Genomic DNA, 15,000 nt, shown 5'->3' with positions numbered 1-15,000 from the left:
TCACTCAAAAAAACAATATATTCTATGCTTGCTTAGTTGTCTTTGAGTCCATCTCATATAAGGGGGCAAGGTTATGATGGAGCAAGCAACATGTGAGGTCATATTAATGGGCTAAGGACTTTAATCCAGAATGATTGTTCATCTGCACATTATGTACAATGTTTTACTCACCAACTTCAATTGACTCTTGTTAAGGTTGCATACAAACATGTTGATGTTGAGCGTCTTATTGTTTTGACCAATCTTGCATTGAATACTATTGGCGTTTCTTATAAACGCAGAGATGAGTTCCGACAAAAACAAGCTGAGATGGTTGAAAAAGCCTTATTTGAAGGTGAACTATTAACTGGAAAGGGTTTAAATCAAGAAGTTGGTCTTCAAAGACCTGGGGATACTCGTTGGGGTTCTCATTTTAAAACTTTCTCCAATTTTCATTCAAATGTTTTCTCCTATAGTTAATATGCTTGATGCTCTTGTAGTTGCCGGAGATGATGATATAGCTAAAACTCAAGCTATTTTGGATGGCATACAAACTTTTAATTTTACTTTTATGATTTATTTAATAAAATTTAGGGATCTCTAATGGACTAAGTCTATCTTTGCAAAGAAGAGATCAAGACGTTGTAAATGCTATGTCCTTGCTTGGTACTACTAAGAGGCGATTTCAGAAGACTAGGGATGAAGGATGGGAATCTTTGATGAATGAAGTGAAATCTTTTTGTGTACAACATGACATTGATATTCTTATAGAATGGATGCGTTGGCCCCTTTACGTGCTCGAGGGAATTCGAAACGCAGACTCTTAGATGTGACAAATGAGCACTATTATCGTATTAATGTTTTCTACACAATTATTGATATGCAAATGTAAGAACTTGATTGTCGCTTTCCTGAGATTAGTACAGATTTACTTATTGGAGTTGGTTGTTTGAATCCTGCTAATTCATTTTCCTATTACAACAAAGAGAAGGTATTCAAAATGGCAAAGTTGTATACCGATGATTTTGACTATTTTGCCTTAGATTGTCTTAGTTTTGAGTTAGATACTTTTATTGATAATTTCTCTACTAATGAGCGGTTTTCAAGCATAAGTACTCTTGGTGAATTCTCCAAAACATTAGTTCAATCTGGTTTGTATAAAGTCTTGCCCACATTTTTATAAGCTTTTGAAGTTGCCGTTGATTTTGCCAATATGTACAGCAACAGTTGAAAGAATGTTCTCAGCAATGGAGATTATCAAAGCTGAGTTGCGCAACAAGATATCTGATGAGTTTTTAAATGATACTGTTGTAACTTATTTTGAATGTGATTGTTTCAAAATTTATCAAAAGATGACATTATGCGCCGTTTTCAGAATATGAAAACTCGGCGTGGACAATTACCTTAATAAATTCTTGTTTAATGTAATTTTTTAACGCAATTGATTTAATCTTTTTTATAAATTATCGACATCCCTCGTCTATTTTTCTGGTTCCGCCCCTGCAAATCAATGGGTATATTTGGGTTTTGAGGAAACTCAACTGATAATTTCATTCGCTTCATCCTTCATCAATGGAAGATAATATTGAAATGGACTGAATTAAGAAAAGCCCCTCAAATTAAGGTTTCAAATCTGTATTGAAATGGACTGAATTGAGAAAAGACTCCCTCAAATTAAGGTTTCAGATATGTATGCTGGTTTTACTTTGTTAAATACTCCTTTGCCAAGGTGAGATGAGGAGGAGATGAGTGGTGAGAGATTATACATAAGGTGGGTTGGTTGAAAAACATAGAATTTTGACATATTTTAAAGGCTCTCTTGGTGATGGTGGTGCTATTGGGGTGGGGAAATGGTGGTGATTGGGAAGGGTAGAGAGAGGTCGGGGAAGAGGGGTTTAATTGGAGTAATTTGGTAAATTAAGTTGTATTAATGAGTTTAATTGAAAGTTATTACCTTGGACAACGGTCATTTAGCAGGTCATCTCACCTTAACTCGGCAAAGTGGCTATTTCATGTCGTTTTCATAAATAAGAAGATTGTTGCTCGTAAAAATAGTTCAAGGCTGTTGTTTGTAAAAAGCCTAAACTTGAAGGCTGTAGTTCGCAATTATCCCTGACAATAAAATTAGAAACATACCTTTTAACTTAAGAATTTTTTCTCCTTTCGCAAAGAAATACTATCTTTTAAGAACTAAATTTTTAGAAAATATTAGAATGAAAGAAAACATTTGAGCTTATGAACTAAAACATTCATCTCTATTTATAAACAAAATTTCCACATTCAACATTGCAGCGACAAAATATACAAAATATCTAAAATTTGAATGTTTTTTTTTCTCGCCCATGGTAGTTGGTGACAAAACGAGCTACAAAATATATTTTAACGACAAAACAAGCGACAAAAGTGTTTAGTTGCCAATGTTGTCGCTAAACCTCTTTCCTTAGAATTTCGTTTTATCTCCAAATTGAATTGTTTTTGTAGTGAAACTTTTATTCGCTGTTAATAACAGCGAAGAAAGGGATACATGGTCAAATTGGGTCAAACCTTTGTTTGTTGTTAGTTATAACGAACAAAAATTTGACCAAGTTGACTAGGTCTCCTTCGTTGATGTTTTAATCTTATGATTACTTAGTCAAATATTTAGAACTTCTAATGTATTACATAAATTTCGAAATAAACCTGAAAAACAAATATCAAAACAATTTAGAATCAAATAATGTTTGATTTTATTGGAGTTAAAGTCGAGTCGGATTGTCGGATTTTTTTTTTGTGAGATATGGAACGAACTCGAAGTCAGAGTATATAAATGGATGCAAAGCTTTTTTCTCGGATTCGAATTGGATTGTTTTTCTCTGATAGAATCGAATTGGATTTATGAATTTTGGATCATGTAATAGGTTTATCAAAATCATATTACATTGTAACAGTTTTTGAGCCCTAATATAATTTGTTACACCAAATGAAAAACCGAAATATTTTTCATCAATCAAAATAATGCATAACGTATCAATCATGATCATCAATCAATCATTAATAAATAATTCACACCAAATAAACCCAAGCCTCAACTAGTAATCTAGATTAAAAAAACAGCTCCAAGGTAGTAAGAAGTTTCGTTGAAATGTTAAAGAGTCCCAATTCTTACACATGTTGGTCATAAAACAACCATATTGTGATCAAGAGTATCAATTTAATTATTAAAAAAAAAACTAACATTTTTGTAGAGTATCAATTTAATTATTAAAAAAAAAACTAACATTTTTGTGGAGTATTTTAGCATTGTATTGAAACGGTAGAATCATACGATTCTACAATTCTTACGATTCTACTTGCGTTTCTAACTGATTCTGATCCTGGTAACGATTTAAATCATAGTGCGTATTTGAATAGTAAAATCGTACGATTCTAGGATATGAATTGCGATTTTAACAACATTGATCTTTACTATCCATCTTGTTATCATTTGAATAAAAAATTGTATTTTTAAGATATTTAAAGTGAATATTATATATGACAATCATCAATCAATAATCAATAAAATAAACTAATAAAGAAACGACTTATGACACGTGTCACGTTCTCACTGAAGTTTTTTCCCACATTTTTTTTATTATTGACATGGAAACTTTTGATGATTGTCTTGATATTTAAGGAAATAATTAACTCTTTAAAAATATAATATTTTTGATGGACTATAAATATATTGCCTTATATAAACTTATAACTTTTTTATCCCAAATCTCAACTAAAATTAAAGTTTGCTTCATTAAGAAGTGATCCAACCGTTAAAAGAAAAAAAATAAAATAATTCAATTTTCTATTATCATATACCTAATCTTAAGTCTTAAGCTCAAAATTTATATTATATTTGATATTTAGCTTATATATTTAATTATTCTTTTATAAATGTTTTATAATTATACATAATAAAATTTATAAATTAGATCAAAATATAATATATTGATGGAAATGTAAAATATTCAATGATGGGATCATTGAAAAAGAATAAGTTTTTTTTATAATAAACTAAGTATTCTATTACATGTTAAAATTGTAATAATTAAAATTTAATAAGAACTATTGGTGGACATTTCTTGACTTATTTGGGTGATTTCATCAATATAATATAGTTTAGCGATAATCAGTTTGATAAAATTTATCGATTGATGGTAGCTCTTTTGTCTATTTTTTCACATATATGTTTTAAGATAATTGTATAATAAATTATTTCTTCGCTTTGTCAATTATATTATTATAACAAATACAAAGATTTAAAAGATTAAGTTTATGTTGTGAATGAATTAATTTTATATATTAATATTAATGTATTTATATATGTAAACATTTATTACATTCGTATTTTATACGAAAATCTATTTAGTATCAAATTAAAAGTAACTCAATAATCCCTCCGTTCTTAATAAAATTTCGATAAGAAATTTTCCCAGGAATTAAAAAAGAAGATTCTTTTTGATAGCTGATATATTATTTTATTAAATAATAAATTGGATAAAGGAAAAGTGGAGACCATAATTATTAAAAAAAATGATAAAAGAAAGTTAGTGGAAGAAATATGAAAACCACAACAAATTGAAAAATATTTTTATAAAGTTAGTGTGATATAAGTGGAAACCATAAAAAATATAAAAATATTAAAATAAAATTAGTAAAAAAATATGTGAAACCACAAATATTATTAAAATATTAAAATAATGATGAAAAAATTAATTTTTCCAAAATATGTAATATAAATAAAATTAATAAGAACAACAAACGAAATACAATCAAAAAAAAATACTGTCGCAAAAAAAAATCTAGTTTGAACAAAGGAAGGAGTAGTTTGAGTGAGCGTTAGACCTAGAGTCAGATCCCGTCATGAACTCCATGGAGAATTAAATCGTCGTTACAAAAACCGTTATGCCTTCAAACTCGGAACTCTAGAACACACTCAAAGTCACCTGAAAAAACAAAAAGGGAAAAAAAAAATCTCCTTAATCTTGTTGAACGCAATGCAATGTCATCATTTCTTCTTCCCCAGAAAACTGATCTCTGTTTATCATCAATATCATCACCAAATCCATTTCTACCTCAACTCAATCACCAAACCAAATATTAGCCCTAACATTGTAACCATGTCAATTTCTTCTTCATCTTCTATTCCAGAGGAAGAACTCAAAGAACAACAAAAATCCCACCTTTTACAAGCGATACAATATCACAACCAAACTAAACATTTCTTTAATAAATATGCAAGAAGTCTGGGTAGTTTAGATTGGGCTAATCAACCTAATCCTTTTAGAAGGTACATCGCTGCTCCTTTAGTTCCTCTTCAACATTTACCTATTGATGACAGAAATTTACTTTTAGGTGAGCATTTATATTCCTCTATTTTTCATTCTCTTCTTCCTGCAAAACCTATGTCTTTTTCTTCTATTTCTCAGCTTTTTTATGATTCTTTAGCTTTATCTGCTTGGAAAACTACGGGGTTTTCAACTTGGTCTCTTAGGGTCAACCCTAGCAGTGGGAATTTGCACCCTACTGAGGCGTATCTTATTGCTCCTGCAATTGGGTCTTTGTCAAATTCAAGTTTTGTAGCACATTATGCACCTAAAGAACATGGATTAGAGATTAGAGCTGAAATTCCAAATGACTTTTTTGAGAAAAGTTTTAATCGTGATTGTTTTCTTGTTGGGTTTTCTTCCATTTTTTGGAGGGAATCTTGGAAGTATGGAGAAAGGGCATTTAGGTATTGTAATCATGATGTTGGTCATGCCATTGCTGCTGTAGCTATTGCAGCTGCTGAACTTGGTTGGGATGTTAAGTTGCTTGATGGGTTAGGGTTCGATGAATTAGAGAAGTTAATGGGGCTTGATTCTTACCCTAAAGTGTCGATACCTAGTCGCCCGGTTAAGGGTAAGTTCCCCGAGATTGAGTTTGAGCACCCGGATTGTGTTTTGGCAGTTTTCTTTCACGGGGAAGGAGAAGAGCTTGATGTTAATTTCAAGGAATTGAGCTCAAGGATATCGGAATTTTCGAAGTTAGAGTGGAAAGGGAAGCCTAATATGTTGAGTAAAGAGCATGTCGTTTGGGATGTGATTTATAGGACTTCCGAAGCAGGGAAGAAGCCGCTATCGGTGGAGGAGAGTTTGATGATTAGTCCTTTTCAACGTAGTGGTGTATGTAGTGATAGTTCGTATAAAGGGCTAACAGTGAGGGAGGTAGTTAGGAGGAGGAGAAGTGCAGTGGATATGGATGGAGTTACTGAAATTCGCAGGGATTCATTTTACCAAATTTTATTGCATTGTCTCCCCTCTGGATTGACGAATGGAGAAAAGCAAGGGAAACAGTTGGCATTGCCATTTAGGGCTCTTTCTTGGGATAGTGAAGTGCATGCTGCGTTATTTGTTCATAGAGTGTCAGGTTTACCAAAAGGTCTGTATTTCTTGGTGAGGAACGAAAATCATTTTGATCACCTTAGGAAATCAATGAGGCCAGAGTTTACATGGAGGAAGCCTGAAGGTTGCCCCCCTGACCTTCCTCTTTATGAACTTGCTCCTGGTGATTGTAAGGAGATCTCTAAAAGACTTTCATGCCATCAGGTAACTTTTGCAAATCAGCAATATTTTAATTATTTTCATGTATATAACTGAAGTTATGCCTAATGATTTAAGAGTTCACATTGTAAATTTTGGCTTAGTTGGTAGTTGTTATACATATCCTTGAATTCACAAATGTTTATTTATGAATAGATTCAACAATACAAATATAAATAACCTTCCCAACTTGAGAACACACTCTCAAGACAGCTATCTCCTAAACAATGGAGATTACAAATACTAATACAAAAGGAAGAAACTCTTTTGGTTTACACCTTAGCCCCTCACTCTATATTAGCTCTCACTCAATGTTGTGTGTTGATCCTATGAATGCATATGCCCTTTATATAGAGGGTATACATCATTCTAAAATCACATTTTACCTCTAAAATAAAGCATTGCAATAAACCAAAAGTAATGCCCTTCTTCATTGCCCAAAACATAAACAAAAAACTAACTGTTAGACCCTTAGTCCGCCGCTCGTTCGAGCCACTACCTTGTTCATTCAAGCGGCTACTGTCGAGCACCTACTAACAGCTTCTGATCTCGATGCTCAGACGAGCACTTGCCTTGCTCGATCGAGCATAGTAATCTGGCACATTCTGTTTGCTTCTTCTTCATTGCCTCGATCGAGCAATTCTCATACCATGCCTTGCCTCGTTTGAGACATGGTCCTGGATCCTTAGTGAAGTCCTCTCATGCTTTATTCAAAGCCTCTCTTACCTTGTTCAACATACCTCACATACTTCACATTGCTCACCTCATGTATAGTCCCAAATCTCAACTCACCATAACTCGACATTAACATTTTATTGATTTTCCCTTCACATGTTTCAATGAGTAGAATAATAGTCTGATCTTTACACAATTATGTATTTATGTTGAAGCCTTTATTGATTTTGGAACATAGTTAGGAACCAGCTATTGTTCTAAACTCTAATGAATTAAATCTATTTGGCAAAAAGTTAATGTCACTGAAATATTCTGTTATGATCTGTAATGGACTGTAGTTTCAGGTACATAGCTTCATATATTTGGCAATGTTGTAGTTATACTAGGGGCTATTTTAAAACCCTAGTAAAAGGGAATGTGAAATCAAAATTGAGGAAGAGTGATTTCGCAATTGATTTACTGTAATAGAGAGTTAGAGACCTATTGAGGCTATGCAGATGCTTGATTAGTTTGTAATGGACAGCCTGTTTAACCATTACCTCTGTTCCTAAGCTATAGGTTAGTTTTCCATTGAGGTTGTTCCGAAAATAATAGGCTTTTTTCAAACCTTCGTAAATGAACGTTTGTTTTTATCATCTCTTAGTGATACTTTTGACAAGGAATTCTAAACAAGGATTGGTGGGAGTATTTATTTGCACTAGCGATTTGATTGGTGTAAACTTTTTTCTTGATCTTCTGAATTTCAATTCAGGATATAGCTAGTGATGGGTGTTTCAGTCTCGGTATGATAGCACACTTTGAACCGACGATAGTGGCTAAGGGTGCATGGATGTATCCTCGCTTGTTCTGGGAGACTGGTGTTTTAGGACAGGTGCTTTATCTGGAGGCTCTTGCAGTTGGCATTTCTGCCACTGGAATCGGTTGTTTTTTTGACGATCCAGGTAATGTTTTCCCATCCTTTCGTTTCTATGTCTATTTGCATTTGTAGTTTGTCATATTCATTATAAAATTAATTGGAAAAATGACTAGTTTGGTGTACAAATTGAAATCATATGTATCAAATCAAAATAGTTTAACAATCCTAAAGGCAGAGACTAATTAAAATTTATTAATAGTCAAACAGAAGCTTAATTTTGAGAACACAATCAAAGGATTACTTAAAACTTAAAACTTGAACCAGAAGAATTAGGATGAATTCTGTGTATTTTGTATTAATTTTCATTAGAATTACAATCCTAATATATATACAAACTCTTATGAACCAATTAGAGAAATGACTTGGACAACCAGAAATTTCCCTAAATACATTTGGGTAATCTAAGTAATTAAACATTTACTGAATTATATTATTTCAGAATATATTTCCACACTCCCCCACAAGTTAGGTTATGGGATTCCCAATACCTAACTTGGTCAAAGTAGTTTCGAAAACTTCAGCGGAAACGGCCTTTGTGAGAATGTCAGCTAACTGATCCTCTGATCTCACATGTGGGATGCTGATGATTTCCTTCTCCAGTTTTTCCTTTATGAAATGTCTGTCAACCCCCACGTGCTTTGTTCGATCATGCTGCACCGGGTTCTCTGAGATATCAATAGCTGCTTTATTATCACAGAATAACTTGCACGCTCCTGTTGGTGGAAAGTCGAGTTCGTATAAGAGTTTTCTTAGCCATAGGATCTCTGTTATTCCTTTTACTACCCCTCTGAACTCTGCTTCTGCACTTGATAAAGCGACTACTTTCTGTTTCTTACTCCTTCAAGTAACCAAGTTACCCCCTACAAGGGTGAAGTATCCAGACGTAGATTTCCTGCTGTCTCAATCTCCTGCCCAGTCAGCATCCGTGTAGGCTACAAGGTCAAGATGATGGTTTTTATCGTAGAAGACTCCTCTATCACTTGTGCCTTTCAAATATCTCAAAATTCTTATCACTGCTTCCATATGTGGATTTTGTGGTAAGTGCATGAATCGACTCACAACCCCAACTGCATATGATATGTCAGGTCTAGTGTGGGATAGATAGATCAATTTTCCCACCAGTTTCTGATACTTCTCCCTGTCAGCTGGTTCTCCTCCAGGTGTTGTCTGCAGTCTGTGATTAGCAACAATTGGTGTTTCTGCTGGTTTGTAATCAAACATGCCAACTTCTGCTAACAGATCTAGGATATATTTCTTTTGATTGATGAAGGTTCCCTTCTTGGATCGCAAAAATTCTATACCAAGGAAGTATTTTAAGTTCCCCAAATCCTTCATCTCAAATTCCATGAGAAGTTTCTTCTTGAGCTCTTTTATCTCCCTTTCATTGTTCCCGGTTATTACCATATCATCTACATAAATGATGAGACATGTTATCTGACCACCGCCCTTCTTTAGGAATAGGGTATGATCGGAATGGCTTTGTTCATACCAAAATTTCTTCATTGCTGAGGTAAACTTACCAAACCAAGCTCTCGGAGACTGTTTCAAGCCATACAACGCCTTTCTGAGTCTGCATCCTTCTCCTGTAGCAAATTCATCTGAAAAACCCGGCGGGGCATGCATATACACTTTTTTGATCTCGCCATGTAGGAAGGCGTTCTTTACATCGAACTGGTATAGAGACCAATCTTTATTTGCAGCTATGGAGAAAATGAACCTGATAGTATCTATTTTGGCAACCGGTGAGAAGGTTTCGGAGTAATCAATCCCGTAAGTTTGTGTATACCCCTTTGCCACAAGACGAGCTTTGTATCTCTCAATGGTTCCATCTGCACGATACTTTATTGTAAAAACCCATTTGCAGCCTACTGGTTTCTTTCCTTCTGGTAGCATACACTTCTCCCATGTGCTGTTTTTCGTTAAAGCCGAGATCTCATTTACCATAGCCTCTTTCCACCTTGGATTTCGGAGAGCTTCTTCAGTATTTTTAGGCAGGGAGCTTGAGTATAGGCTGGTTTCGAATGCAACAGCTGTTTGCGCCAAGTTACTCGTCTCTCGGTTAATAGGGTATCGAGATCTTTGTGATTCGAACTCTGGATCATACCTTCTTGGAGGAATACCCCTTTTGCTCCTTGGGGGTAATTGGTATCTGCAGGGTGAATTAACAATACCAGATATATCATCATTAGTTTGAGGTTCAGGTTCAGTTAATACCTCTTGAGGCTCACAGGCAACGTCTTGATCTTGAGATGCTTCAGACACGGTAGGAAGGGGCTGAGAAGGAAGCAAAACTATGTTTTCCGTAGCAATGTCTGTGGGATTACCTACTTGCTCTTTGGGATGTAAATCATCAGTTACAGAATATGTAAGCCAGCTCAAGTCATCACATGTAGTCTCCCCATGAGGACGAAGCTGAGAGTAAAAATAGGAATGCTCAAAGAAGTCACAATCCATTCTAGTATACATCTTATTCTGAGTTGGATTAAAGCAGCGGTATCCCTTCTGATTAGTACCATAGCCCAAAAAGATACACTTAACAGCCCGGGGTTCAAGTTTGGTTCGAGTAGGTTTGGGTAGATGGACATACACAACACACCCAAAAACCCGAGGAGGTAAGGAGTGGAAAGATGGGATAGCAGTGTGGGTATGAAGGACTTCCAAGGGGGTTCTGAAGTTAAGAATTTTGGAGGGTAGTCGATTGGTGAGGTAGGTAGCAGAGGCAATGGCTTCGGGCCAAAAATACGGTGGGACATGGGCTTAAAACATAAGGGCTCGATTTATTTCAAGGATAGTACGATTTTTCCTTTCAGCTATGCCATTTTGTTGGGGTGTGTGGGAACAAGAAGTTTGGTGGAGGAGACCATGGGTGGTAAAGAAATTTGCCATGTGTTGGTTCATGTATTCCCCCCCCCCCCCCCCCCATTATCCGAGCGGAGTATTTTAGGCTTAGCATTGAACTGCGTGACAATCATATTATAAAACTTGACAAAGACATCAAATACCTCAGATTTGTGTTTCAAGAAATATATCCAACACATTCTAGTACAATCATCAATAAATGAAACAAAATACGAATAGCTGTGTTTTCCGAACACAGGAGCAGGGCCCCAAACATCAGAATGTATTAAAACAAATGGTTCATTACTACGAGTAAAACTAGGAGGATAAGAATGTTTGTGACTTTTTGCAAGAACACATGCTTCACAGTCCAAGACTACAGTACTTTTAGCTAATGACGGAAAAAGACGTTTTAGATACCCCAAAGATGGATGACCTAGACGTCGATGCCAGGTCCGTAACTGATGATTAGGAAATCCATGAGCAAGCAAAGTGTGACCCTTTTGAATCGCCTCGTCCACATAGTATAAGCCATCTCGTTTAGTACCATGCCTAATAATCCTCCCGGTCTGAGCATCCTGTACAACACAATCAGAAGAAGTCATAAGCACAGTACAATTTAATTCCCGAGTCAATTGACTAATAGATAATAGCTTATGAGATAAGTCAGGAATTAAAAGACAATTATTTAATTGTAGAGACGGAGAGATAGAAACGGGCCCAAACTGATCAACATTCACACATTCCCCATTTGCCGGTTGGATATAGATGCGGGTTTTTGGATGGGTAAATAGGAGATCATGAGGGTCAAATGTCATAGTATCCGTGGCCCCACAATCAAATATCCACTGAGATGAAACCGGTTTACACATCAAGCTAACCCTTTTTGGTGTTTTTTTGTGGGCTTTGGGATAGTGGGCCGATTAGGAGTTTTGGGCCGGTTGGGATGTGGGTTTTAGGGTATCTTTTAGTGCTAGGGTAAGGGGACTATAAAGGGTCCCCTTTTGGAAGGTTTTTAAATGCTTCCCTTCTCCTTCTCTCTTTTCTGGGCCGTTTTCTTCTTCCTCTGCGATCTGTTCACCTGTATCGCCATTTTCGTCATTCTTGCCCTTCATTTTGTGGGTTGGTTCATCAGTTATATCAGAGATGTGAGGAGCACTAGTGGCCATGTTAGCCTTGCCGCCGGTTCTGTTGGTCGGAGCCTTGGTGGCGGCTTTCCGCTGCTGGTGTTCCTCCCACCACTCTGGGTAGCCGATAATTTTAAAGCAACCCTCCTTCGTGTGTCGGCTTCCTCCACAGTGACTACACCTGAGATGGGTCTTGTCCTCCATTTCACGCCGGAATGATGAATTTGACCAATGATGAATTTGACCGGTGGTGTTTAACGGCCAACCCACTTCCAATCTCTGAGGGATTTTTTCCCGATGATGAAGCGTGGATCATTATACCACGCCTTAATACCTCTCGCCTGATTGTGGCGTATGCCATATCTACCGTCGGAAGAGGATCAAGGTTCAGTAAGTCTTTCTTCTCTTTGTCAAATGTCTCATTTATTCCGGCCAAAAATTGAAAAAGCCGTTGTTTCTGGATGTAAGTGTTAAAAATGGTGATGTCTTCATCATGTACCATCGGGTTTGGTTGCCATCGGTCTATTTCTTTCCAGATTGTGGTCAATTTTCCATAAAAGACCTCTAATGGACCTTGATTCTGTTTTATGGTATTCGCCTGTGAACTCAGATCAAAGATCTGGAGTTCATCCCTTCCACTGCTCAATAAGACTTCAATTCCCTTCCGTAGGTCTCTTGCAACTGTGTAATCTAGAAACATGTTTATGAGTTCAGTGTCTATATTTGAGATTATCCATGATAGGACTATTGAGTCCTTTTGCTTCCAGGTTTTGTGATTCGGATCTGTAATGTTAGGAGGGTCGTCAATGATGTGGCTGAGACGACCTCTGCATTCCAAGGCTATTTTCATCATTTTACACCAAGTTGTGTAATTTTGATAGTTTAATTTTTCGGCTAATTTTAAGTCTGGGGAAATGGTTTCAAGGTTTGTGTTTGATTTTTGCATCTGCTGGAACAGCTTGAACATGTGTTCCATCTGTTCCATAGTTACAACTTGGTTTGGGTTTGTTTCTGCCATTGTTACAGGTAAGTTTTTAGGGTAGATGATGATAACCAATGGTGTTGCCGGTCCCGGAAAACACCTTTGGCTCCGATACCAAGAAGAATTAGGATGAATTTTGTGTATTTTGTATTAATTTTCATTAGAATTACAATCCTAATATATATACAAACTCTTATGAACCTATTAGAGAAATGACTTTGACAACCAGAAATTTCCCTAAATACATTTGGCTAATCTAAGTAATTAAATATTTACTGAATTATATTATTCCAGAATATATTTCCACAGAACCAATGTTCAAGTAAGATACCTGGATCAAACTAAAGTAGTGTGCCGTGTCTATATTGTCCAAAATAAAGGAAATTACAACCAAATCAAATAAAGTCCTTAGCTTCGACTACAAATCTAGTAGCTTCAAGTGTAACTAATTTCTCAAACTAATGTCTCTCCATTGCATTATGAGGGTAGAGTCTCATGCTCAGAACTAGTTTCTGCTATTGCTTCAATCATTGTTCAACTTGCCATGGGGGTTTACTATCAATAAAATCATTAAAAAGCACAGAAAAACATAGTATAAGCAAAAAGCCTAGTATTTAACTCTAGTGTCTGTCTAACCAGTTATTAACCTTATTTTTTCGAAATTGTAATAATAACATTTTTAAAATTCATAAGCCATTCAAGACACTTTTATACATAATTCATATAATTATACTTGATTTAAAATCAGTGTTATATAAGCTTTTCAAATCACTTTCATTCATAAATTATGTAGTCATACATGACTAAAATCATAAGCTTTATATGAGTGAAATCTACACTTTTTTTTTCGGACATTAGATAAGTCATCTTGTCACTCATTGGGTAGGCGGTCACCGTTCGCACGACATGGCACAACTTAACACAACTTTTGATATGTTATATACGAGCATAACCTTTGTTATGCCCTAACCACGTACACAACCTTTGTTGTGATGTATGTACCAAGTATACTTTGTCGTTCAACATATATGTACTTTTTGTATACACAACCTAAAAATTTAAATTTCACCAATCAATTTTGATTGGTAAAATATATTAGTATAAACTTTTCTAGTTGCAATAAACATCCTTACTTGCAAAATCATAGTGATAAATTATGAATATAAACTTTTCCACATGAGATAAACATACTTGCTTGTAAGATCATAATATATATCATCATCATGTATAAAATACTTGTAATATATTGGTGAATCACTACAATGTTTAAAATACATTTTTCAAATTTTACTTTCGATGATAACTTAAGTTAATAATATGAGTTCAAAAATCTTTGAATTATATTACCGAATTATTCATTTTTTATATCAAACAAATACCAATTAATTAAATACATTATTGATAAATAAACAATAAATTTTATGAATTTATCTTAATGTTCCAAAAGCTATATTATATTGTTTTCAAGTAACATTCAATAATAAAATTTTGCATTATATTTTTAATAATTAATATAGCCATTTAAATGATAAAGCGAATAAAAATTATTAAAAGTTCATATTACAAAAAAAAGATTACCTGGATCCAAAGCTCTACGTAAGCTCTTACATTATGGATCTTTAACATGCACTAATTTTCTTCCTAGGAGTTTAGAGTACACTTTGTATTGAGCAACACTTTTTCTTTAAGTCTACTATTTTTGTACTTGATTGATTTACTAGGAAACAAGAAATAAAAATTATGTGAAAACAATTTTCTCCTTGAAGTCAATCTGGCTGCATTTCTTGAGCTATTTTAGGAAACAATTTGTTCGTATTTTAGTGATAAAAATATATTTATAATCATTGATTTATGAAAATAATTTCATGTAAAAATATTTTGCATGTTCGA

The 15,000-nt window shown here is 34.7% G+C and overlaps 2 protein-coding genes across 3 annotated transcripts in view; both read left to right on the top strand.

Annotated features, from left to right (window-relative positions):
- Positions 1 to 76: 76 nt before the first annotated feature.
- Positions 77 to 2,095, top strand: LOC130810767 (uncharacterized). Its single transcript, XM_057676897.1, has 8 exons — positions 77 to 97; positions 196 to 403; positions 456 to 524; positions 574 to 759; positions 873 to 1,130; positions 1,201 to 1,289; positions 1,793 to 1,848; positions 1,957 to 2,095. Exons 1-8 carry the CDS (start codon positions 77 to 79, stop codon positions 2,093 to 2,095), a joined length of 1,026 nt encoding a protein of 341 aa, XP_057532880.1.
- A 2,686-nt stretch (positions 2,096 to 4,781) lies between these two features.
- LOC130811451 (uncharacterized) overlaps positions 4,782 to 15,000 on the top strand; it is an 11,958-nt gene continuing 1,739 nt past the window's right edge. The window contains exons 1-3 of one of the 2 annotated variants that reach the window (XM_057677777.1): positions 4,801 to 5,346; positions 5,440 to 6,578; positions 7,999 to 8,188. In XM_057677777.1, coding sequence (XP_057533760.1) covers positions 4,989 to 5,346; positions 5,440 to 6,578; positions 7,999 to 8,188 — 1,687 coding nt within the window. In that variant the 5' untranslated portion in view covers positions 4,801 to 4,988. Of the gene's footprint in view, positions 6,579 to 7,998; positions 8,189 to 15,000 lie in introns of both variants that reach the window. The other variant, XM_057677776.1, reaches the window with a different exon arrangement.

This window comes from Amaranthus tricolor, chromosome 4, assembly GCF_026212465.1.
Source record: "Amaranthus tricolor cultivar Red isolate AtriRed21 chromosome 4, ASM2621246v1, whole genome shotgun sequence".
In the NCBI taxonomy this organism is placed as follows: Eukaryota; Viridiplantae; Streptophyta; class Magnoliopsida; order Caryophyllales; family Amaranthaceae; genus Amaranthus; species Amaranthus tricolor.
This window is presented reverse-complemented; position numbering and strand designations above follow the sequence as displayed.